Source organism: Mya arenaria, chromosome 1 (assembly GCF_026914265.1).
Source record: "Mya arenaria isolate MELC-2E11 chromosome 1, ASM2691426v1".
NCBI lineage: Eukaryota > Metazoa > Mollusca > Bivalvia > Myida > Myidae > Mya > Mya arenaria.
The window spans coordinates 51677085-51703715 of NC_069122.1; the positions used below are offsets into that span (position 1 = coordinate 51677085).

General features: G+C 33.2%; 2 protein-coding genes across 2 annotated transcripts; both read right to left on the bottom strand.

The window, feature by feature from the left end:
* Window positions 1-616: 616 nt before the first annotated feature.
* Window positions 617-25354, bottom strand: LOC128234820 (uncharacterized). The gene is made up of 3 exons (XM_052949391.1): window positions 25187-25354; window positions 18582-19624; window positions 617-3783 (listed from the first exon to the last, which is right to left on the bottom strand). The coding sequence occupies exons 2-3, from the start codon at window positions 19391-19393 to the stop codon at window positions 3324-3326; spliced, it is 1272 nt and encodes a 423-aa protein (XP_052805351.1). The 5' UTR covers window positions 19394-19624; window positions 25187-25354; the 3' UTR covers window positions 617-3323.
* On the bottom strand, window positions 5079-8137 carry LOC128235510 (uncharacterized). Its single transcript, XM_052950352.1, has 2 exons — window positions 8095-8137; window positions 5079-7315 (listed from the first exon to the last, which is right to left on the bottom strand). Exon 2 carries the CDS (start codon window positions 5955-5957, stop codon window positions 5271-5273), a length of 687 nt encoding a protein of 228 aa, XP_052806312.1. The 5' UTR covers window positions 5958-7315; window positions 8095-8137; the 3' UTR covers window positions 5079-5270.
* Window positions 25355-26631: the final 1277 nt, after the last annotated feature.

Genomic DNA, 26631 nt, shown 5'->3' on the forward strand with positions numbered 1-26631 from the left:
ATGATTTTGTTTTTCATAATTACACATTTCCTTCATTTAAAAACTAAAAATGTTTCGACTTTAACCAAATGTCAAGGTTCAGGTACATGTATGTACGAAAAATGTACATCTGAACCCTGCGGCAGCCATCTTGGACGCCATCTTCAATTTTAAAACATCACATAAGCTAACGCGAGACCACCAGTCGGATTCTTGTATAAGGGGGTCTAGGCAACCATAATATGCAAAAAAAATATACACACCGCCAGGCAGGATAGATGACTTCGGTTGTTGGACTTATAGAGACGTTGCGAAACATGATGTATACATGAAAGTGTACACGTAGCTACACGTATTGTTAAAAGTTGCAGCTTAAAATTCGTTTGCGAAATATCTCTTTAAACTCGTACTTGTAGAGTAGCTAATATCACGTAATTAACTTTCCTCTTGCTAGCGATCATGCAATTTTAAACGTGTTAAACGTGTACAATGGAGACATACATTGATTATGTAGTATACAAAAAGAAGTCCACACGTTCACGTTTCCATACCAGTAACCAATTAATATCCATATATGAGTATTATAGTTTCTCAAAGTTGTATTTGCATAACATTCAGAACATTCAGAAGTCCATGGTCCACTTTGACAAATATTGTATTCAGTATTGACAGGTAAACACACACACACAAACAATATTACCAACATTAACTGTCAGTAAATAAATATAATGACATCAAATCAATAAAACATAATACTAAAACAGGGTCAACATTTGTAATTACTATACTTCATAAACATTTTGTTAAATAACTTAATAAAAGTGATATATACATTCAGTTCTGACTATTTAAAAATAAGCATCGGTACATGTCCCTATTTTTGCAACCTATTCCAAAACGAAATTAAATGGAGACATAGGAAACTAATAAAAACTTTAAATCTATTTCAAAATTATTCTCACTTGATTCAAAATATTTAATGTCATACAAATTTAACATTTTTCAGTTATAAACTGATTTAAACAAGCGTGTATTTACATATGAAAACGTAGTTATTCTGTTTCATGTAAGAGTTTCCACACATTATATATTATCATTAACTTATAATGTAACCATTGTTCAATAAAACAAATTATGATAAATAAATAATTTAACAAATATCGATCATTCCCATATGTGGCCATATACGGAAACGAAGTTATAGAGAGCCTTAGAGAAATAACATAATCTTTTAAATTATTTTAATATTATTTTCTTAACTAAACAAACTATGTATGCCATACTTAAAGAAAGAACATGTGTAATATGTATATATATATATATATATATATATATATATATATATATATATATCTCTTAAACAATTGTAAATTGTTTTTAACCAGCATGGATACGTTTAAAGCGCACATATGTTGCTTCAGGCAAGAGTTAACACACGAACAGATTGTAAATAACTATAAATGAAACCATCATTGAATAATTAGTTTATAGCTCTTAATTAAACCATCACTTAATAATTATCTTACTACTACGATAAGACTATATATAACAACAACTTTAAATATAAGAAAGCGAGTTTTCTAAGAGTTAACAAAATGGTAATATTATTTCACATATAGCATATGACTAACATAAAACCTCTCATAAAATCATACACATAAAAACATTTGGCTATACACACATTATATAGTACACAATACTACACATGATACAAGGATAACAGTCAATAATACGATACAATATACAGGTTCTAGCCCATAAGTTAAAATATCAAGCATTAGCCCTGTTTAGATGCATAAGGCTAGGGACTAAAAACTCTGAACGAGAGAAACAAAACGTACACACCACAAACAGACCATACACGCATCAACATATTTTATCAGTTAATGATGAGAGTACCGCCTTGGAACATCGAGTGGAACACGAGTTGGCTGGAAAACGAGTTTACTTGGGGTTTAAAAACTAGTTAATAAACGCATAACCAACATTTATATAAAGATAACATTGTTTAAAGATAAGGAAGGACAAGAGTGAGAATTGTGCACATAAACTGGTTTAAACCCCCATTAAATTTTACTGACCGTTCCAAGGCGGTACCTAACAATCCTTGATAAACATACCTAGTTTTTTTTATATAAAGTATGTATGCACTATGCTGTTTGTGGAGTTTTGTGCTGTTCTTCCATGTTTCTTGTTTGTGAGTTTATGTTCTAGGTCTTCGGCGTTTACCCAGTGCCATTAAACCGGGTTTATGTTTAAACTTTTTGCTACTGAGCTTGTTTCTGCAGCTTTTCGCATTAATACTAAAGGTACAAGGACCAAGGTATATAAAGTCAACGAAAAAATACACAACGTCTGAAAACAATGAAAACAGTCTACATTTACAATAAAACATCCTTAGATATTTTGGCTGATACCTCGAAACTTGGGTAAGAACTCTTCTTTTTGTGACGGTAAAACATATTATTTGGGTAATAAGAGACAAAACATATAAAACAGCACTGACCGTGGTAGAGTAAGAAGGTCATGCACTCGCTGCCAACTCCCTCCCCTCAAAATTATTTAGAAAATATATAAATACAATGCACCAGTTACAGCACACTATTTATCAGGGTATTCACTACCGTCCCTGACACAGACGATACTACCACATTCTAATTAGTAAGTTTGCATTATTGATATCTGATTGTTTTTATGTCACCATTCTGATATCTTAAAGATGTAAAAATGTGTGACTCTATCATACATGTAATTACAAAAGCACTACACATGAGGCCATAATCATAAGCAGTTTAATTGTTTTCTGTATGAAGCGTCTTCAAATATACTTAGTTTAAACTCACACATAGATGCATACGCAAAATCATACTCTCATTAGCTCTTTTCATCATTGAATGATATTAAATTTTATAGACGTTTTTCTTCCTTTTGGTTAACTGAGAAAATGAGAAGTGTAAGGCTTCTTCTAAGCTATTTTATAGTTGCTTTGCTATCTACTAGTTAAATGGTAATGTATCCTTGGGCAAACATGCAGATAGATTCGATGTTCGTTAACTTTTTATTACAATCATTCAAATAGCTAGTTCCAAATTATTAACAAATGGTTTTATTAAATATTATAAATAAACTAATTATTGAAATCAAATCACCAAATGATTACTTTTATATTACTTTAGACTGAAAGAACGAATTGTAGTTCACCTAAAACCATAACAAAAATACAGATTATGTCGTATATATGTTCAATATCAACTACCACTACAGAAGCAGAGGTGCAGGAACATAGTTTTGTCACAGTTGATGGTCCGGCCACCTTCAACATGTCTCCACCTCCGCCACTAGGCCTACATCCTCCACCGCCTGCACTCTATTCTCCACATCGTGGCCACATATCTACACAACGAGGCATTCACACTAAAACCAAAATAAAACGGTATCACAAACCTACTCCAACAGGCTTCTACCCTACCCCACAAAGCCTCTAAATAGCCACAATGCCACCCTCCTCCTACACGAGGCATCCGTCTTCGATCACTTGGTATAACATTGACATCCATCACCTGACCTCCACCCACAATTTTATATTGCAATCTAAACTTCATCAGTTCTTCACCCTCCACCATCAGGTCTTGACTAGGCATCAACCCCGACTCCTCAACCCTTTGACACCAGGCCTTCACCCGCCTCAACCAGGCCTCCCACATCAACCACCAGACCTCAACTAAGCCTCCGCCATCAGGAATCCGCCTATGGAAACCAGGCCACCACAAGGCCTCCACATATCGTCCATCAGGCCTCAACACTCTGCAACGTGAAGACAAATAGTAAAATTGTGATCACTGAATAGTCTTTAACGAAGTTTTCTGAATATCCTTTAGTGAAAATGTATTTGATTATTCTTCAATGAAACTACAATGGTGTCAGTGTCTTAACATGTGACAAGTGTGAATGTCCCTAATAATTCGATCAGCTTCTCATACACATGAAAGATACTTATATTCCCTAACCCTTAGTTTAAACTTGATTAAGAAGGAAAGTTAACACAAATCATGAAATAAATTAGGTTGTTTCTACCAACTATAAAGAGGACATTCCTATTTTTTCAGTGTAGAATTTAAATCAAAACTGAAGTTTATTGTATGATTTATAGTATGTCATAGTATATCACTGGTTTCAAGACATAATTGCAAAAGATTTGCTCATTCTCAGACAAGAAATAAAAAAAACTATCAAAATGGGTAATTTGTGGAAGTTCAGCTTCAAAATCACCAGTATTGTTGTCTTATCAAGTGAAGTGTCATCCCTCCCAGCAAGTTGTCCAATGATAGATCTCAGGTGCTAATGTAATCATTTAAGTATACTATCAAATTCCATTTTTGGAATATCTTAGCAGTGCAATTTGAAAAATCCGAATTATTATTGTAAAGCGGTTTCCACAACCATTCGTAACTTATTGTTTTTTTTTGGCTAAAAGTGTTACAAACGGTTACAGAAAATGCATAAAACATCATTTTTAAAACTTAAATATGAAAATCTCACTTGTTTCCATGTTTTCGTAGCACAGTGGATACAGCACTTTCATAATGGCATATTTTTGAGTGTGCAGCTTTAAGGTATTCCACCCATCATAATTTTAAAAATGTCCAAGTAATAGCAATGATATTGCTGAGTGATTTTGAAAGTTTTATGTTATGAAATATGAGATTGCACTGTCTATATGCATTTGTGATTGGTGGGTGCCACTCATGTGAAGATGTTTTCTGTTCAATTTTAAAATGATTAGGTATACCGGTACTAGTTCAATATGACTAAAATTACCTTAAAGCTGCACTCTCACAGATATACCTTTTTTACAACTTTTTTATTTTTTGTTTGGAAACAGCAAATACTCAAATAAATAGTAAATAGCTGCAAACCAATGATACAAGATTGCTGACAAATGATCACAGATTTTTATATTTCCATTCGAAAGTTTTATGGCTTAAACCGTTACTTACTACTTAATCAAACGTTCAATCTGCGAGAGTGCAGCTTTAAAGATAAATGAACTGTTGCCGCCAGGGCTGGGTCTTTATATAATACTGAAAAAGGTTGCAACACTGTGTTTCTACAACTTTAATAAGAAGCAGCAGAATGATAATGAAACAATATAACTGGTTTAAAAGATATATATATATTGACTTTACCTATAATATATATACCTATAAATATCTTCAGTATACAAAATGTTGCACTTGATACTACATGAGTAACACTTGTTCACTATTTGATGTTTCAATGTTCATAAGTCATTACATAATGATATCACAATTTCTCACACAATTCGGACAGTACCATGGTGGCTCAGAGTCAAGCTCTGGGTCCGGTGTAAAATTTACACATTTCCAGTGGAACCCGAGTCTACAGTTGCACACTGTGCATTCACAGTTTATGCTTGCTTGTGCATCATTCGCTACAATCTCTTCTAAAAGTACGCCGCATTTTCCACAGGGGTAGCGGTCTGTTTTTGCACTTATTTCACTTTGCACTTTCTTCCTTGACACATTGGCAGAAATGTCATTTTCTTTCAAGGCACTGTACACATACTCATGGTAAAATTGACTAACTGCCCCAGCCAGTTTTTCCCAGTACTGGGGGTTGAATGTTACCGGGACTACCTCCACAGTTTTACCATCATACACAACCAGGTCACACTGATGAATACCCGTTACACCCATCTGACCCTGAATTTGGTCGAAGTATGAATTTCCAGTCTCTTTCAGCGTAAGGCAGCCATTTTCATCTTCTTTGAGGAAGTCCATAGACTTTATTGTTCTGGTAGAATCCACTAATGTGTATGGGCACTTTACTTCCACCAGTCGTTTTCCATGGCAGGAACAGGAGAAAATTCTGTCTGGAGACGCACCAAGGCAGTCATGCACGGTAGATACAACAAGTCCACAGTTCTTTATTTTACAGTCTTTGTGATTTGCCTCCATAACCCGCAGGTAATTTGGCACTGCATTTGGCTCTTGTTTTTGGCCATAACGTGTTGCTGTAGTTCACTTGAAGGTTGAACCACTCACTAAAGCCGACACAAGTGAATGTGTTGCTTGATTAGGGCCTTTCTTTGCAACTACCCTTGCATTGCTTGCTACACGATGGAAATTTGATGATGTTACAATTCCTTGCCTATACTTGAACCAATGAACAGAGTCCTTTTGCTTTCTTGTCAGTTTTTCAATTAAATGTTTTTCACTGTTTGAGTACTTCACAGTTGTGTGTCCATTATTGCATTTAAGTTTTTCTTTCAGTGTCAATGGTTCTTTGTTTGTTGTGAGTGTGACTTCTCTTGTTGGAGCTATCTCTGGTGCCATTATATGCATTGTTTGAGACAGACAAGCTGGTAGAACTCCAGTTGAGATGTTTTCTACTTCCGCTTCTTTAAATTTTTGGACCACAGCTGGTGTCACAGCCTTCACCCACGGCAAATTTGGGCACTTCAAACTCAATGTATGGTGCAGTTTTGTCAAGTTGTCATATTAACTCCTCGCAACTGGTTTGGCAAAGGTTCATACTTAATTGCACTGTTCAAAGGCTTTATCCTTTTTCGCCTTTCCTGGAATGTTTTCTGTACTTTTATATCTCGAATGGGTTTGGGGTCAACTTTGGGCCCCTTTGGCACTACCCATCTGCACAGACGATCTGTTGTACTTTCACAGTCTGGCAACTCCCTATAACCTCTAGCCACAAAGTCCTCAATTCCAAACAAAAGACCACCAATCTGGGTACAGGCTTCCCCAAGTCCACCAAGGCAGGTACAAGAGCCCCCAATGGGTTTGCCAATGTCACTGAGGACAACAGTTACCATGTACTGTGTGCCACTTGTGTCCCCAGAAGGATTCGCTAGACATGTCAGGGCACAGTGATCGTCAATGTCACTAAGGGGATTAAATTGATATCCACTTATATGGCCGGACTCCCACAGATCATAGGCACGCAGGGCTTTGTAGGCTCGTAGACTGGCATCTGTATATGCCTCAAAGCACCCATCACGTCCTTCTTCAGCAATGTCATGGGCTGCATTCAAGTAACATTTAATTTGTTCCAGTGTGATGTTTGGAACTTGTCTTAAGTCTTTCGTCCATCTATCTCTTAAACTACGGATGTCACTCAGTGTTTGGAGGTATGGGTCGCAGACATCTGCATCATCTGTCGTAAGGTTGAGATGTCTTGCCAGAACAGTGTATCTATGTACCCGTTTGCCTTTTGTTGGGAGGTGCAGCTGGCGCAGTATACCGTTCAGTTCCACATTGGTCAAGTTGGTGATGTCACTGAAGGTCTGTGGAAGGCTGACCTGAAATAATAAACCACAACAATGTGTTATATTTATTATGCTTTTAACACTGACAACATAGGTTTAATCAAATGCTGTTCCCGTCTAAACTGCAGACCCTTGTTCAACATATTTAGTTCAGTGAATAAAATTAAAAGGGCTGCTGAAAAAGGATGGGGATAAAAATCTTTCAATCCATCTATCGCCTACCTCAACTAAATATGAAAGGTCAGTGAGGTCATCTGCTGAAAAAGGATGGGGATTAAAATCTTTTAATCCATCTATGCCTACCTCGACTAAATATGAAAGGTCAGTGAGGTCATCACCCCTTCTTCCCCCCCCCCACACACACTTCTTATGTTGCACATTTATAATTTTCTTTGGTAAGCTCTGGCCATGCATAGACCCATGGTGATGAATTTACTTTGAGTAATAAAATGGATGAGATGCCTAGCTGGGTTCTGCAATTCTTTAAGATCAGTCATCATCAGAAATGCCAGAAACCATTTTCTGAGCTTAGGTTTTACAAATGGACATATTTAACAAGTACATTTAGTAAAATATCATCACATATAACTATAATCGGATAATGTAACTATATCATTTTTTTATTAAACATAACTTACAATGATAAACTTCAGTTAATATAAAACTAAACCCTTTTTTAAATACACCCAACAATCGACTGAATGACTTAACATTCAATGTTCAGGGGGCTCCGTGTTTGACCTTTCAATTTGACGTTAAAATGGAGAAAAAAACACAAACAATAAACAAGAGACTTGTGTTAAAATACTCACTGAGTCGTTTATTGGTTCATCTGATCCTTTTTGTTTCTTTCCCATGATTATATTTCGTAGAAAAGAAGAGCTGGTTTTGACAGTTTTCTGTTGATTTTGTAGCGGAAATTTACACCGATGCGTGCGCATATCCCCTGACCTACTTTACGGCCGATAAGTGAAGTAATGTCGAAAAGGTGAATGATACCCTGTTTTATTCCCGAGCTGTCAGGAATCTCTAGATTTGACAAAAATATAACAAAAGATCCTTGAGACTGTCATTTTCCAATTTGTAGCTTACAGTTTCATGATTTTCTATCAATTATTTTTGCCACTGAGTATTTTAAAGGTTATTTTATTAGTGCTAAATTTGACAAATATGTACTTGTTTGTCTGACTGTAAAAACATTATGTCCAGTTACAAGGTTTCATGTTAAATTAATTATGAGATAAATTTTTTTTATATATGTAACACAAACTCATGTTTAGGAAATTTAAATGAAACAAAATCAGTATTTATTTATTCAAATGTGTTCTATTTTTAATGGTTCAATATATATATATATATATATATATATATATATATATATATATATATATATATATATATATATATATATATATATATATATATATATATATATATATATATATATATACAAATATTTTTGCAAAAATGGACACTTTAAATGCAGGTAAAATGCACCTGAGTGAATTTGTGCTCTTTTTTAACACAGAAAAATGCTCTTTTAATGCAGAAAAAAATGCACTTTTAACGCATTTTTTCATAAAATTTGGGTGCAAAAGATTCACTTTTAATCAGTAAAAACAGAAGTGCGTTTTAAGCGCGTTTTTTAAGGGATCAAAACGCACTTCTTTACTGAAGTGCGTTTAACTGCGTTTTTAACCCAAAAATGCGCACTGAAAACGCAGTTGAGTGCGTCTTTTCTAGAAGTGCGTTTTTACCTCCAAAAAGCGCACTAAAAACGCACTTTCAAGAAGTGCGTATTCTTTCTCAAAAAACGCACTTAAGTGCGTTTTAACTGCGCTTTTTGGAGGTAAAAAACGCACATTCAGAAAAGATGCACCTCAACTGCATTTTAAGTGCGCATTATGGGGTTAAAAACGCAGTTAAACGCTCTTCTTTGTGAAGTGCGTTTTTTTCTTTTAAGTGCGTTTTTACACAGAAGTGCGTTTTGAGTGCGTTTTTTACCCCAAATAACGCGGTTTAAACACACTTAGTGCGTTTTTTTTGTGTAAGTTCGTTTTAAGTGTATTGGTTTTGTTAAAAACGCACTTGAAATACACTCAAGTGCGTTTTTAGTGCGTTTTTTGTAAAAAGTGCAGAAAAAATACGCTTAAGTGCGCTTTTCTGTTCAATTTTATTCACTTTTTACGCACTCGGTAAGAAAAATACGCTTAAAACGCAGTGCCAATACCGCTGCGTTTAACGCGCGTTTTCCGCACTTTTTTGAGAAGGGCAATGATAGATAAAACATTGTAACTCAGGTTAACTTCATAAAAGATAATTAATTGTTTATATGCAATTTATATATTTAAGGATGCATATTTCTTTTATTCTTGAATCTATTTTTTGTGTATTTTTTCATATATCAAAAATATTTTTCATGCATGTGGATTTTTAATTGTTTGTCACTCTCAGAAGAATTAAACAACTTGTGTTGGAATTAATTTGCTAGACTGAAACTAAGCTATTAATATTAGTCGGACCAATTGAATCTGAGAATAATATGTACAGCTAATGGTTACTGACCTGAATAGAGTGAATTTAGTCAATTATGTATGACCCTAAGATTAAGATTGACTTAAAGCTGCAATCGCACAGATTGAACGAGTTAACTTCTTTATTTTTTGGCTTGAAAAGATACATTTTATGCGAAAATGCATGAAAAATAGTGCCATAAGACAGCTGACAAAATATCAGACTACATACTTTCATATTTAAGTTCAAGAAGTGATGTTGTATGCCATTACACATTAATTTTCGAACGGAAATCTGAAAATCTGCGATCTGATCTATTGTCAGCAGTCTGATTTGCAAATTTTTTTATTTACTAATTCAGGTTACAATGTATGCAACAACATGAATAGGATATATAAAAAACGCATGTTAAAATATTGGTAATCGGGTACAGAAATTCGAAATAACTGATTAATAGTACGAAATACAATAATCATATATACATGTACATGTATAAAAGCTTAGCAGGGCTACTGTTGTTTTATCCCGTCTACAAAATGGGGCATAATCACACCGTGTCAACTACGTTGTTCAGACCGCGGTATAAAACACCAGGGGCTCTGTCTGGCTATATAATTTTTCGTGAAAACATATCATTGGCAAGTACAATGTTATACAGAGTGATAGTAGTATCAGATTTGCATGTTACACAAGTGAAGGTAATCATATATTTGGTAATATCAATCATACTACAGATATAGTCAATTTATACATATCATATCGACACTGAAATTCAATATGGAGACAAATACGTTTCAAGGTTAAGTATCAATTAATATTTAGTGTAATAGATAGATACTTGTATTGGTAAGACATTGCCGGGGGAGGTTGGGAGTGTTCTTGTTCATTATGGATAAGATGTATACAATACTAGAAATTTGGGTTAAGAATGAGTTATACATAGCGGATAAGGTTACAGTTATAAATATTAAACGACAGATGAGTAAACAAAGCGTACCACCAGTGTAGATGTATTTGTTCCTCGTTTTCTGCGCGAGTTTAGTGCGGATGTATGAATGGGAATATTTTAGTGAATGAACGAATAATTTGGTTGTAAATTTGGCCATCGGCGACTGATGAAGCTAAGGATTTATTTGTAGGGTAAGTTGGGTTTTTTTTCTATTTCTTTCAGTTAATTAAGTGCTGTGTTATATCTTTTATCCTTTTTTGTTTTTTAATTTTAATTTTATATGTTTGAATATGATGTGAAGTATTGTTAAGTTCTGTTGCATGATTTAAATATAATTCGAATAAACCTACATAAATTGCATATTTTAAACTTTGTTTCTTCATTCGTTTTTTTCATTTTTAAAGTTATTATCAATTTCTTAGAATATTGTTTTTATAATTGATTTATAAATATATAACAGTATTATACTTATATCAAAGTAAATTCGTACTGGCAAATTTTAAATGGACAGTTAAAGCTGCACTCTCACAGATATACAATTTTTACAACTTTTATATTTTTTGTCTTGGAAAGAAGAGCACATTTTTGCGTAAATATCTGCAAACCAGTGATAAAAGATTGCTGACAAAATATCAGATTGCAGACTTTCATATTTCTGTTCGAAAAATAATGTTTTATTGCCTAAACCGTTACTAACGGTTTAAGAAAAATGCATAAGACATCAATTTTTGAACTAAAATATAAAGATCTGTGATTTAATTTTTTGTCAGCAGTCTTATTTAACTGGTTTCTATGGAATTTCGAAAACTATGGCTCATTCCAAGACAAAAAATAAAATAAGCTGCCAAACGTTCAATCCGAGAGAGTGCAGCTTTAACAAATGGTTAAATGTTGTTTTTGAATTCTGATTTTTATGATAAATAGATGATCGCTATGTATCATTGAAAAAACATGTAAAAAAATCTTCTTTATTTTCCAACCCTGTTTTGTATTTAAATTTGCTGACATAATGCTCTCCAAAAACTTCTAAAATGTGTGTTCATCCTTTATTCAGCTAGTGGATGGAATTCATTAACCTACTGTATTCAGTACACCAATTGTTTGAAAGCAATTATTTCACAAAATCTGATAATAAAGGGACTAGACTCAAGATTCTACATTGCAAGAAAAAGTGAAAATTGTCAAAATTTAACATCAAACTGTTATGTTTCAACAGTGTACAGTGCGCTGAATCTTACTTACTTATTTAATCATTATATTCCAAGTCGAAATTAACTCGCTTTGTCTACCATGTAAATCGAGGTAAACTTAGAAATAGCGTTCATATATTTATCTATACTAATCATGTGACTTTTACATGCTAAAAGTAGATATGCTAATATTAATAAACTGGGAAATCATTATGTGCTATTTTTAAAGATAATTTGTCTGAGAGAGACAGTGATGAAATCTTTTAAACACATTAAATGATGTATTATCAGTCTCATTATAATTGGTATTGATTCGGCTAGGCTTGTTTTGAGGTAATATTGAATATCTTGTTTTTGGATCATCTGGTGTCTAAGTCCCTTTAATGTGTGTCTGGGTGGGAATCAGCCACCGGGGCTGAGTAGGGTACAATGCTAGTGCATTGTCTATCATGGGTTTAATCCCCATATTGGGTGCACGTATCCATACAGTTTTACCAACCCTTTAACAGTCGGTATAACACATTGTGTACACAGGGTATAGATTACAAAAGTATTACATTAGTATTAAATGGGTTGTGTCACTTGTGTGTGTGCTTATGGGGGATGAACTTTGTTGAGCCAAAAAACAATTATAGTCATTAATGGTATTTTTCCTAGACAATACTCTGCTATCATATATTTTGACAGCAGTCTTTAATCACTGGTTCTAAGATACCAATATTGGCTCATTCGAAGACAGAAAATAAAAAAATCTGTTAAAACGGCTGTGAGAGTGCAGTTTTAAAATGTTAAGTGGCAGTGAAGGGGATAGGGGTTGGGGGTTAGTTATCCATTATTTAAACGAAATTATATATCACTTGGTAGTTCTTAAATGAAATGCTAAAGCCTTGAATAAAAGTTATCATCTAGACTATAAATAAACTGGAAGATCACTGATGGTGACAAGGCTATAACGTCTGTATATCGACGATGCCGACGGTTACATACAACTAATTATTAAAATCTGAAATTAAAAAAATAATAATATTAAATTCACATGTTAACCTAATATTATTGATATAAATATGAAAAACAACTTCACTTCCTCAACAACATCCAACCGCTGGAAATTTAAATTTAAATGGCTTTTGTCGTTTTCTTTTTTCGTTAAATAGCATTCCTGATTTTTGCTGGGTTTTTCTCCCGTAAAATATGCATTAAATTTATGGAATTCTCAAATAAAAGAATTGACTCTAGAACATAGAAGTAATGTATAAAATCACAAGAACATAAGGCTTGAATTGGTTTCTCTTTTTTTGCTAAAATCTGGGAATTTATCGCGCAGGAGAAATACCCCGTACTGAAGAGCGTTTTTTTTTTCGCTTTATTTCACTTCCGGTGTCGAAGCATAGTGCTCCTTTTGATATAAGATGTTGATTTGAGCTAAAATATCTTGAATATTGAATTATTGAAACCCTGCGGGATTTTTCCCCAGCTTTTGAAAAACGGGAGAAAAATCCCGCGGGATAGTGAAAAACCTCTTGTTTTTCTGCAAAAACCCCGCTGGAGCCCGAAGTTGGCGGGTCAATAAGACAAACTTCCAAAAATAATTCGCAAACAAAAAACACCAAAATCATACCTTAATGAAGCCTTCTAACTAGATTTTACGCCAGTATTCGATTACACCGTATTTAAAGGGTACTTGAGTTTGCGAAATTTAGGATTTGTAAACATAAATTGGACGTTGTTTCAATTGCCTGAAATGTAAATTAACCATTGAGAGCAGATATTGTCTCAATTGCTTGAAATGTAAATTGACCATTGAGAACAAAGCTGTCACAATTGCCTGAAATGTAAATTGACTATTAAGAACAAAGCTGTCTCAATTGCCTGTAATGGAAATTGACCATTGAGAACAAAGTTGTCTCAATTGCTTCAAATGAAAATTGACCAATGACAACAAAGTGTCGCATTTACCTGAAATGTAAATTTTCCATTGAGAACAAAGTTGTCTCATTTGCCTGGAATGTAAATTGACCGTTGAGAAAAAAGTTGTCTCAATTGCTTGAAATGTAGATTGACCATTGAGAACAAAGTTGTATCAATTGCTTGAAATGAAAATTGACCATTGAGAACCAAGTTGTCTCAATTGCTTCAAATGAAAATTGGCCATTGAGAACAAAGTTGTCTCAATTGCTTCAAATGAAAATTGACCAATGACAACAAAGTGTCGCATTTACCTGAAATGTAAATTTTCCATTGAGAACAAAGTTGTCTCATTTGCCTGGAATGTAAATTGACCATTGAGAAAAAAGTTGTCTCAATTGCTTGAAATGTAAATTGACCATTGAGATCAAAGTTGTTTCATTTGCCTGAAATGTAAATTGACTTTTGAGAACAAAGTTGTCTCAATTGCTTGAAATGAAAATTGGCCATTGAGAACAAAGTTGTCTCAATTGCTTGAATTGTAAATTGGCCATTGAGAACAAAGTTGTATCAATTGCTTGAAATGAAAATTGACCATTGAGAACAAAGTTGTCTCAATTTCTTGAAATGTAAATTGGCCATTGAGACCGTCGACTGAGGGCCGAGTTTGGATCAATTGTCTATATTATAAAATGTATATCTTCAATTGTAGCCAAATTTTTCTCAATACTCTGAAATATAAAGCAATGCTGGTAATCACACAGGATTTGGAATAAGTAAAGGTCTTATTGAAGAAAACGCTGAAGTTAATGCAATCACACCACTTAACAAATTTTCATTTTCACAACAGAAGAACAGATTAAAGTTCAAATCATATACGAAACTCGCACGCTACTTTATACATTTAAAGTAAATTTTAATAATTAAGTTTGTTCTTTACAGTTAGCCGTCTTGAGATTGGAAATGGTATCCTTAATCCTGAAGGTAAGTATTCAAGTAATGATATGCCGAGGATATTTAGAGATGTAGTATATTATGACCATAAGCAAAATCAAAAATATACGGGAACCTTACTAAATAGAATACATTTTCAAAGTGTGTTTGAATGTATTTACTTTAACCTACAATATGAGAGTCTTCCATAAATCCTGACCCAAATCAAATTGTATTACGATAAAGAATAAATCTTCAATCAGAATACATTTAACGGATGGACACAAACAAAACTTGGCAAAAGCATATAACCAAAACAGTCCAATAACCCTTACATTAAAACATGAACAGTTGACTGAAAACGTTCTACTGATGATAATAGGCACACACAAAAATAACATAAAAACATCCAAGAGAAATCAAACTGGAGTTGATTTGCAAGAATCAAGGAGACAAATAAGTGCACAAGCAAAGAATGATGGATTTCTAGGAGCTTAAATTTAGCAGGACTATTTGCAAAAACAGTACTTCCAATGGCAGCAAAGTTTGCTCCAAAAATGTTGTTTCCATTAGCTACTCGTGCAATTAGTGGTTTGGCGAGTACTGAGATAGGAAAAATATTTTGAAAGGGAAGCGGAAAAACCAACTTTCTGGAGAAATTTTCATTATATATACTTGTTTGTCAAGGAAGACAATTTGAGAACAACACAACAAATATTTTTAATGTGCACAAGTGAACATTTCTATTAGCTAAGTTTTCATTTGCATTCACGTCTATTTAATTATGCTTATTTTATCATATTAAGGGTGCTATTTCGTAACAATAGGTCACAGAATTATGATTCAAGTACTAAACATCACATTTTTATCCATTGATGCTTCAAGTTTCATCCACTTCCATTAAAATATGTTCAAATTATATTGAACAGTAAATTTATTTGCGGAAACTATGTTAACTGAGGTAATGTGGGAGGAAAATGTTGAATAGTGCACGAATCAATCTTAAAGTATTATTAATCAATACTTAAGGTTTTATTCACTTATTTCACAATAAACATGTTTTAACATTATTTGTTTTTAAATAAAGTGAGATATTTTTGTAATGGTTCTTATACAGCACAAACATTCACATTGTCATTTGTTAAAGTAACATCCAAGTTCTACAAATCTTCTGGTGAAAGTGTATTGAATTGCTGAATTTAAGGTTTTACAAAGGTACATAATTCTGACATTATTTACGCTAGGGTTATATAACTTGTCAGAAGAGGGCATTGTTAATTCATTTAACTTTAAGCATGAAAATTAACAAAGGGAAATAACTCTGCAAATATGGAAACAAGAGTAACAGTTCTTGAGCTCTGCACTTTCCCTCAATGAGATCTATTTACATATGAAATTTCAAGTTGATACCACTAATAGTTTATGAGATATGACCCGGACAAGTAAATGTACATGCAATTAAAATAGGTAGAATATCAGGTTTGGAATTAACCATAGAAAACAAAGAGATACTTTTCATAAACCTATACGGACCAAACCAAGGGCGAACCTCTCTTTTTTGAAACAAAAACAAAATTTCATAAATGAACATAATGATCGAAACGTAATTGTTGGAGTATATTTTAACACGTTTTCAAATAGTAATTTAGATAAGAAGAAAGGTAATGTTGAATTACATAAACGATCGAGACAAACTCTATTAAACATAATCACTTCCTATAACCTTTTTGATGTTAGGCGTGAACTACACCAACATAAAAAACAATATACTTGGCATTCAAATACTAAACCCATTACCCATAGCCAATCGGACTACTTTTATGTTTCAAATTACATGCAAAATACATGTATAAGTAGCAAAAATATCAACGAATTTAAAACTGATCATTGCTTAGTATATAAAAAAACATATATTTAGGGAGATATTCAAAGGAAACATAAGAAACTCAACAATGAGTTTTTCATCAAATTTAAAGCGAAAAACAAACAAGAACGAGAAAAACATAATAAACAATATATCTAATGTAGAACAAAAACTAAATAATACAGAGGGTGAAAGTAACCAAATAAAAGACGCGATTTCAAAACTTAAAGATGAACTGGACGAGATACTCACTAAAAGAGTAAATGGAATTAGTTTGAGAGCAAAAGCTCGACAAGTGGAAAAACTCTAAATACTTTGCAAACCTTGAAAAAAGGCATGCATAATTGAAAACATTACACACTTTAAAAGTTGACAATAAAAGTATTAATAAACCTTCAGAAATATTGAATGCTAAACGGACATTCTGCAAGAAATTAAACACAAAAGATGATATTGATTTAACCCTTTAGCGTATGTATACGAGATAGGCCGACATAGATAACAATAGTGAGTTTTTCTCAACACCAATTGCCAAACTAAATGTTGAAGATAAAGCTAGTTGCGACGGTTTTTTACAACAGAATATGAATGCAAAGAGGCGTTAAAACAGATGAAAAAACAAAAAGCCTAGGGTCTGATGTTTTCACTGGCGAGTTTTATAAGATATTTTTGAACGATAAAAAACTATTCGTTGTCAATGCTATTAATCAATGTTTTACAGGAGGTAACTTATCTCCTCTTAAAAAAAGGTCTAGTTTCTTTTATTCCAAAACAAGGCAGCGATTAAGAAGTGATCTAAAACTGGAGACCAATGAGTTTACTTTATGTAGACTATAAAATAGCAACAAATTCCATTTCAAATAGAATGAAAATAATTTTACATAGAATTGTAAGCCATTTTCAAACAGGTTTTGTTCATTGGCGAAAACATACGACTTATAGATGAAAGTATTAACTATTTTAATACTACAAATAAGCCTGATGATATTTTTGCCGAATTTAAAAAAACCGCTTTAAACCACCAATTTATACTTAACTGTCTAGAACATTTAAGTTTTGGTGAAAGCTTAAAAAACTGAGTCAACCTGTTCTATAATGATATCAATAGTGTTATAATAAATAATAGTTTTCTCTCTGAATAAATTGGGCCAGGCGTCAGACAAGTCTGCCCCCTATCTTCTTCTTTATTTATCATTTGTATAGAACTGCTATCTAATACAATACAGAAAAATAAAATAATTAAAGGGATACAACTTTATAACAATGCAATAAAACAATCTCTTTTTGCTGACGATGCTACATTTATATTAATGATGGATGCAAAACATCTTGCGAAACTTTGATAAAAACAAAAGATAACTGGAAAAATATCTGGCCTAAAATTGAATCCATCAAAATTTACAATCTAAAGAGTAGGGAGTTTAAAATCATCATATAGTGCAAACTTAGATGGTCAAAAGTTTCAATGACAAATTAACAGTCCACGAGCAAAAATGGCATGTATTAAAAGAAAAAATACATTTAAGAAACACGCTCTTGTACAGTCTTTTTTCTCTACATTTTTAGTGTATAAATGCTTCAAAATGATCTCTCCTTTTTGCTTTGTCTTTTGTTTTATTTTTTGTCAGTTTGTTTAACAATGTTATAAAAATGTCTATTTTTTCTGTATGGGCACCACTCTCACTTCTTAAATAAGCATTACATGGTACGCACCATATGTTTTACATAACGTGTGTATGTGATTACTTGTGTTGTGTAATGTAGAATATTTATTAATGAAAACAAACAAACAACATGAACAATGTGGTCGGTCGGATGGACGGAATGACAAACAGACGGACAGACAGGGTGATTACTCTATGGCACCCACAAACTCTTAGCGTGACCCTTATTAATATATAGTATACACATATTTTCATTCGGTGTTATGTTTCGCTAAATTACCTTAGTGTCATTGCTTCTAATTGTGTAGACACGTCACCAGTATCGGCATCATCCGTCTTAATATGCCATTCTTGGTACTCCTTGATGTATGTTCCTTTAATGTCTCCTTCTAGAAAAACTTGCTTGCGTAGTTCGATAGGTTTCCCTTGATCGATGTTATCATCATAGATATCCGGCTCAGTGTAGTCAATTATTTCGTATCTTTCAACTTCAATGACTTCACCAATTCTAACAGCGACCATTTGACACAAGTCGATATTTTTGGACTGCTTTAACGTCTCAGGAGACAAATAGCAATAACCTTTAAAATGGACCAGATCATTTTTACCGAAATCTCGAAGCAGTGGATAATAGAGTATACGTGGTTCGGAATAAACAACTCTCATACATTCGACCGGTATTTCGCAACCGCTTATCAAAATTTCTTTTGTTTCTGTAGCCCATTTTCTAGAATTATGCTTAGGTCCTGTTTTAGGTCTAGTTTCACTCTCCGGAAGTTCTTTGTTTAATATAGTCATATCTGTAAGATCCATTATTTTTATATTGGGTCTAAGCTGGCGCAACTTCGCAATGTCGATTTTAACAATAATATATTTTTCAGAGCCGACTGACTTATTGCGTTTTTTTGCTTTCCCCAAAAATACTTTACACGCCAGAAGATCTGCTGATGTCGAAATATACTGTGTCTTCTTACAGGTTTTTCTTACATGTCCACGAACAGTTACGTTTCCATTTGGACATCTTGCATGAAGAGCTTTTGTGGATTTTTCATTAGGACCCAGCAAACGATAAACATAGTCTGGAATTGTCATTGTGGTTTAATTACTCTGTATACACCGTTTAAAATCTGTACTCACTACACATTAATAGTATTCCAAAGCATCAATATTCTACAATGACAATAAACATTCTGTTTGTGTAAAAATATTTCGTTTTGTACCAGTTACAGTGCATTTGGTTCTAACAGTGTCAACTTAAGGTAAGTGTTGAGGTCCTAGTTGCTTTTTAGGATACAATGCATGTAGTGAGTGGACTCCCAGGACCTGTAATAAAATGTATAGCAACTTAAAAAAATAGTATCAGATAAGAAATGTTGCATGGTTTGAACAAACTTAAAGTAGACCCCTACCTGATGCTATGTACTAAATATTTGAGTTTAGCTTTCAACAAACTTGTTATTTCAAACATTATATTGTTTATATAATTTATAGTGATGTACTTTAAACCGAAGAAAACTAAAAGCTAATATAAAACACTAACGAGACAGTTTGAAAGGCCAATAGTGCAAATTTAGCAAAAGAACAAGATTTATGTTGGAATCATAATCCATTGTGTCATGACGTGTCGGGCACATATACCAAACGGCACAAGACCACTTGCATTCTGAATTGTTTATGCTACAGTTTCCATCAATCCGACCCCGTTCGGTTTAAAATAAAAGAAGACATGGAAAGTTATATATAGGACGCCATCATGAAGGTAGTCTGCCAAATACATGTATCACTATATAGCGTTCCGCATATGGATTTTTTAATGTTTATGCCGTAAAAAGTGTAGGGCGTAACTGAATAATTCAATATCCTCTTGACCCTAACCGAGGCCGATTGGAACATAAACCAGGGCTGGAGGTATCCATATGTTCATGTATATACATGTATGAGGATTTTAACAGGCAAATTAACGAATAAATCTGTAAGACCCCACGAGGCCAAATAACACAGCCAGTATAAAATGACAATATATATTACTACATGTATTACTCAATATATGTATATCTGTTTCAACATGGAAGCTTTAGTTCAAAACTTCTGAATCATAGTCATTATTTTGAATATAGCCAAAGAGATATGAAACAGTATGAATAACTACCATGTGGAACCTTAAGTAGTATCAAGGTTTGTTTTCTTGCGTATATTAAAGATAAGAATCCAGTATATCTCTTCATTTGATTTTTTTTTATTTAAGCACAAATTCAATCTTGAGTAAGTTGGTCAATACCCTATTTTTTGTTATTTACAGTTTAGCGGATAATCTACTTGACTTGCTATTAATTTTGTCAGAAGTTACCTGAAAATTAATGTGAATATCTACAGTTAAATGTTAAAAGTTCAGACAACAATATATTACTTCTCTCCTAAATGTCATCTTGAAAGCGTATTGTTTTTCTATCCACGGGTACTTGTTGACACATCGAATTAAAACTTGTTTTGTGATTTTTACTCTTTGTTTTCATGTTTCTTGCTGAATATGAATATTCGGTGCAAGGTGTGTGTATGTAACATGTATAATTGACATTGTCTCCCTACTCAATAGCGATTGTACAGGTGATTTGCGGCATGACAGAGTTGAATTTATTTTCTCTGTTTCTGCATGATTACGATCTTAAAGTTTGTTATCTTTTGGACATTTCGTGAAATATTTGTGAATACCTGTGTCAGTTCTCATATTTCGGTGTAACCTAAATTCAAAACAGTCAAATCAGTATCCATTGCTCACCATTGCCTACTTGGAATCTGATTAGGAATCATTGTTTCCTTGGCATTGGAAATGTCTGTGTTTAAGACATATTGGACAATCAAGGACTTTGCTCCTTATGCACGTTTGGCTAAAACATTACACTTTTCTTCTCGCTCAGTACATTTTTCTATGTCTAAGTGTGACTCGTGAACTTTGTACAGCATCTCACGGAAATAATGACATTGTTTTCTTTCAACAACAAATCGTTAAAAACAGTCAGATCGTCATGGGAAAAACAATTCCTACAGGTCTGCTCGTTTTCATGCCAACCTGATATTATTGTATGTTTCAAAGTCAATATGTCTTTGAAAAGTTTTTGCATTAGTTGCCTTGATTTGTATTAATCCGTCTGCAGATAGAGTTGCGATCTCTAATTATTGAAGTTCTTGGGGTTTACCTACAAGTTTATACTTATTTGTTTTATTATTAAGTTTCCTCAAGTTAATGCATTCTTTGATAGATTTACCTTTTACGGTGTTTCTTTATTTAGGATTGCTGGGATAAGAGTGAGGTTTGTGCACATAAACTGGTTTATTAACATGTTACTGGCCATTTCAGGCGGTACCTAACAATCCTTGATAAACATACCTAGTTTATATATGTATAGATATATATATATAGTATGTATGCACTGTGCTGTTTGTGGAGTTTTGTGCTGTTCTTCCATGTTTCTTGTTTGTGATTTTATGTTTTTGTGTTCTATGTCTTTGGCGTTTACCCAGTGCCATTAAACCGGGTTTATGTTTAAACCTTTTGCTAATGAGCTTGTTTTAGCAGTTTTTCAATAAGTATTAATGTCTCTAATACATATCGATCAATGTTGTGATCAGTTGTTAATCTGCTCTTTGTCATTTTTTTTGTTTTTTTATATACAAGAAACTTAACAACTAAGAAATTGGTCTAGTAGCTATGTTGCGGTCTAAAGTGATTATTTAATATACCGTTTCGAATCCCACTTACATTTACAAAAATCTAAAGCAATTTCATAAACATTTCTTTATTAAAGTTCATATAGATAACTCATCTTCGATGTTTTATACGAACTATTGCGTACAAAATATCGAATGAAATTATATTACAAGGGGCAATGTCGAACGCCGCAGTATATTTTAATAAGATGTATGATAAGTGTGAAATTAAAAATTGCTTTCTACTACCAATTATGGTATTGTTGGGAGCCGATCTGTAAGTTAAATGAATGTCTTGATTTCAAAAATACTGACCAGAAGTCATACAGATAGGAAAGTTGAAGTTATGAAAGAAAAAATGAAATATTACCTTGGTATTAGTCTTAACTGTTTTAAGAAAAGCAAGTGAATTTAGATGTTGAATTATATTGATAAGTGGTATGTGCTTTATGCATGTACGGTATATGAAATGGTTAACTTTAAATGACGATGCTCAACACTTAAAAGGCAATTAAACAGCTTGATGGTTAGTCCAGAAGGTATCCATGACATCTGTGAAGGATATCTCATACATATATATAATTTATTGTCCAAGTCTGAAGAAAAAAGGTTGAATTTAAGAGAGAAAGTAAAGTTCAAACTTTTAATCTTGTGATCTAGTTTTTTTAAATTATATTTTATTTGTCGATATTATGCAGAAAAAAGGCTTATGAACATTTGATGAAAAACGTTGAATTTATGACGGGCATTTTCTTTTCCAAAGATCTGCCCTACTGACCTACTTTTTATCTGAGGTGACCCATATTCATAATTGTGCAAGACAAAATGCAGACAAGTGTTCTGACCAAGTTTCATAACAATTGGACTATTGAATTTATGACGTGGATCTCTTTTCTAAGATCGAAACTAGTGACTTGGTTTTGACCTGAGGTGATTCAGAGTAATTTGCTCAAGACGACATGCAGACAGGAAATCTGACCCCGTTTCATAACAATTGGACAGAAACAATTGAATATATGACGAGGATGTTTTCTTTTAAGATTTTATCTAGTGGCCAAGTTTTTGCCCTGAGGTGACCCGTATTGATAATTATTCAAGACAAAAAGCATATAAGTATTCTGACTAAGTTTCATAACAAAAAAACAACAACTAATAACGATGTTTACCAACTCGCTGAACTATCATTCTTGCCAAGCGTCTAATCCACTGCACTATGCCAGAATAGATCTTCTTTAACTGGCCAAAGGATAAAAAACATCTAAGGCCAAAAACAAATACATTTGGTTCGGGTTACCCGACCCTACCTACGGAAAAGGCACGGCCCTACCATTTTTATATTCATTTGGGAAATAAAATTTAAAAATAAATATATTCATTTTTAAGTGTACTTTAAATCAATACATACAAACACATGTTTAACAATCATATATTTTGAATAATAAAACTTTTATGACATGCTAAATAATGCAATTATGAAAAATATTAATTATTGATAACAAGATTGTAACCATGTTTTTAATTGCGGAAACGCACATATTTAAAATGATTTAAGGTCTTAAAAGATTATCAGTTATCAACTATAATCTCATCAGGTAGAAATACCATGTGCACTTTTCTCTCAAATTAAACACGGTATTCTTCATGAGAACCATTGTTTTCGAAAATTTTTCATCCTTTTCGGTTAATTAAAACAATTGTATTACATTTAGTATATCTTATTTAGGAGTAAAAGTGCACCTTTAAGTGATTCTTAATTTGTAGTTTAAAAATTTAACGCTTTATACACTCAGAGTATTTCTTTAACATCATCCTCTAATGATGGAAATTACGTTCTTTTATAAAGCCTAATAAAAACAATAAAAAATGCCTACCTACCCTACCTGTTTTTGAAAGAATGTAACCCTTACCAATCAATATTCACCTTCACCACCGCGATATTAATTACTATTTTGTATCATTTTGTTTAAACATAGTCTTTACAAACTTCAGAGTACCCATATGAGACACAATATCGTTGGGGGTACTATACTATAGTCAGATTTTGCGCATTGAGCCATAAATGTACATTTGATTTTTGTAATTTTCCATAATTTGTGTAAATAACATATGATTAGTATATTTGTTGATATTGTTTAAGCTAATTCCTTTCTTTTTTAAATGCAATATAGACGTGTAGAAAAAGTGCCGGACTTTCGTCGTGTTGGTCAAGCGGTCATTTTTGTGGAGGATATTATTTATGTAATCAATATTTCAAATGAACTGTTTGGATAAATATTTTTGTTGATATGGCTAGATGCATGTCTGCAGAAGAATGGGTGATATGATGGAGGAATGTGGATCAGTGAAGTGGGGTATATAACAGATACATGCTCAATGATCACGTGAAATCGATGAAAAATGGCGGCGATAGCGGTCAATGTGGTTTTGAGACAGTTTCACGAAATAGAAAGAAAAAGTGCCAATAAAGTATAGAGGGTTTTGCAGGTACGAGAATAGACGATACACATATCTGTATATATATATACCAACAATTATTACACAGGAACTATGTAAAAAGTACAACAATTGATGATACAAGAAAAACAAGTTGCAAAAGCATACACAGATATTGTATACAGTCCATAAATTAGAGCAAATATGTAACGTTCAGATGAAGGCCTCAAAATATTACAATATAAATCTACAGATAGTAATGCTAAAGGTATTCAAAGCCGGCAAAGGAGATCAATAACGCTAGGATGGACTTGTATAAACCTGAAGGGGCTAGAGCGGCGAGGGGAAACAGACAGAAAGTTATGATAAACAGATCAAGTACCCGGCAAAATTATTTATAAAAACATGCTGATAAAAGAAATGTCGCAGTCAGACTGAGTAGTCATTCTTAAATGCCGTCCAGGCTTTTTTTTTAATGATGGTTAGCCTAACTATCATTAAAAAAAAGAAGCCTGGACGACATTTTAGAATGACTATCAGACTGGGTTGAAATGCTGGACCCAGACAGAATGGATATGGTCAGCGGTTCTCATTACAGGGTAACCAATGCCTAAAGCTCTGAACTTCCAATGAAAAAAACAACATTTCAGAACAGGATATATTCGAATGAAATGGTCATAGATCATGAAAACGACAACAATGTATATATATGTACAAAAATCAGAACACGAGCCGACGAGGGCTTACCTGAATTAAGTCCGGGTGACAAGCCAACTTAAACAGACATTTTATCCAATAAAGGCTCTCAAAATAAACACAATAAGTCCAGTATCTTGCAGAAACAGCCTAGTTCACATGTTCCAGAGCAGCGGGTGAAATCCAGCACTCGCAAATCGCATGGAGGAGCGAAGGTACGTGACAAAAAGTACCCAAGCGGTTTCCAGTAAACAACCACCCGTCAAGGACGTGGGATCCCATAACCAATGTTAAACCAGATACAATGTCTAAAAATAGCAGGCCTAAGTCGCATGTATAATAATGTAACCGGGGGTATAATATAACGCCTTTGTAGGTCTTGAATATATATTTATTGTAGATGTTGAAGATGAAGCCTGCAATATAAAAGATGATTCATCACCTTTTTGCAGTAGTATTTAATAATAACACAATAATAAATGATAATTACACAATATATGCATATATATAATGAATAAAAGTAAAACAATACACTCGATCTAATATGAAATAACAATCTAACCTACCGGCAGCAAAATACTCTTTTGCAAGAATATTAAACATTTTACGTAAACAATGAATAGTGGTCCGTTGATTGCGGTGTTCAGTACAGGAATGAGTGACCGGGAAAGTTAGCACGGGTAAATTGATTAGTAAAAGCGCCCTCTATAAATCTATAAATAGGTAAATCACTCATACTGAACCAACTACTTTCATACGTCACAAACTTAAACATTTACATACATGTAACATACATAACAAGACACTGACAGAACATTCACTACGGGCAGAACATGATCGCGCTTTATTAATAAATATAATGAATTTATGAAATGATCAGGTTGTTACAATAATTTTGTGCATTTGTTACGATAAATTATCAAAGCATGTCCTTTTATTTTATGCGCGAATTAACTATTATTGACAGCTAAGGGTGTCGTTGTCTGGAGGGAGTTGTCTGATATATTTAGCGTACTGAAATGGTAAGGGCAAGTAACACAGGTTATGGAGGCAGTAAATATTTACGTCATGATCCCGAATTTAAAGTAGATGTGTAATTAGTGGGTCGCACTAAAACGCCGTCCAATTTGCGCACGGTATTAATTGTATTGAAAAGTGCGGACGGCATTAACAAAGAAGTGATGTGAAAACTGCTGCGAATATAGACAATGAAGGAAATCTACTACTTGTGTTTTCATTCATTCGCATACGCTCAATATTGTAAATTTTAATATTTTGCGATGGTTTCTTATATCATGGTAGAAAAGGGACTAGAGTATATAACATGGTCCAAATATTTTTTTTTCTTTTTTTTTCAGCTAGTAAATTAAACAGACCTTTAATTAAAAAATGAAATGAAATATGCACACAATGTTAAACATAATAAACATATCATGTAGTGTTAGCAGTAATATAATCTGACATGAGATAAAATCATGTTCAAATTAAGAATATGT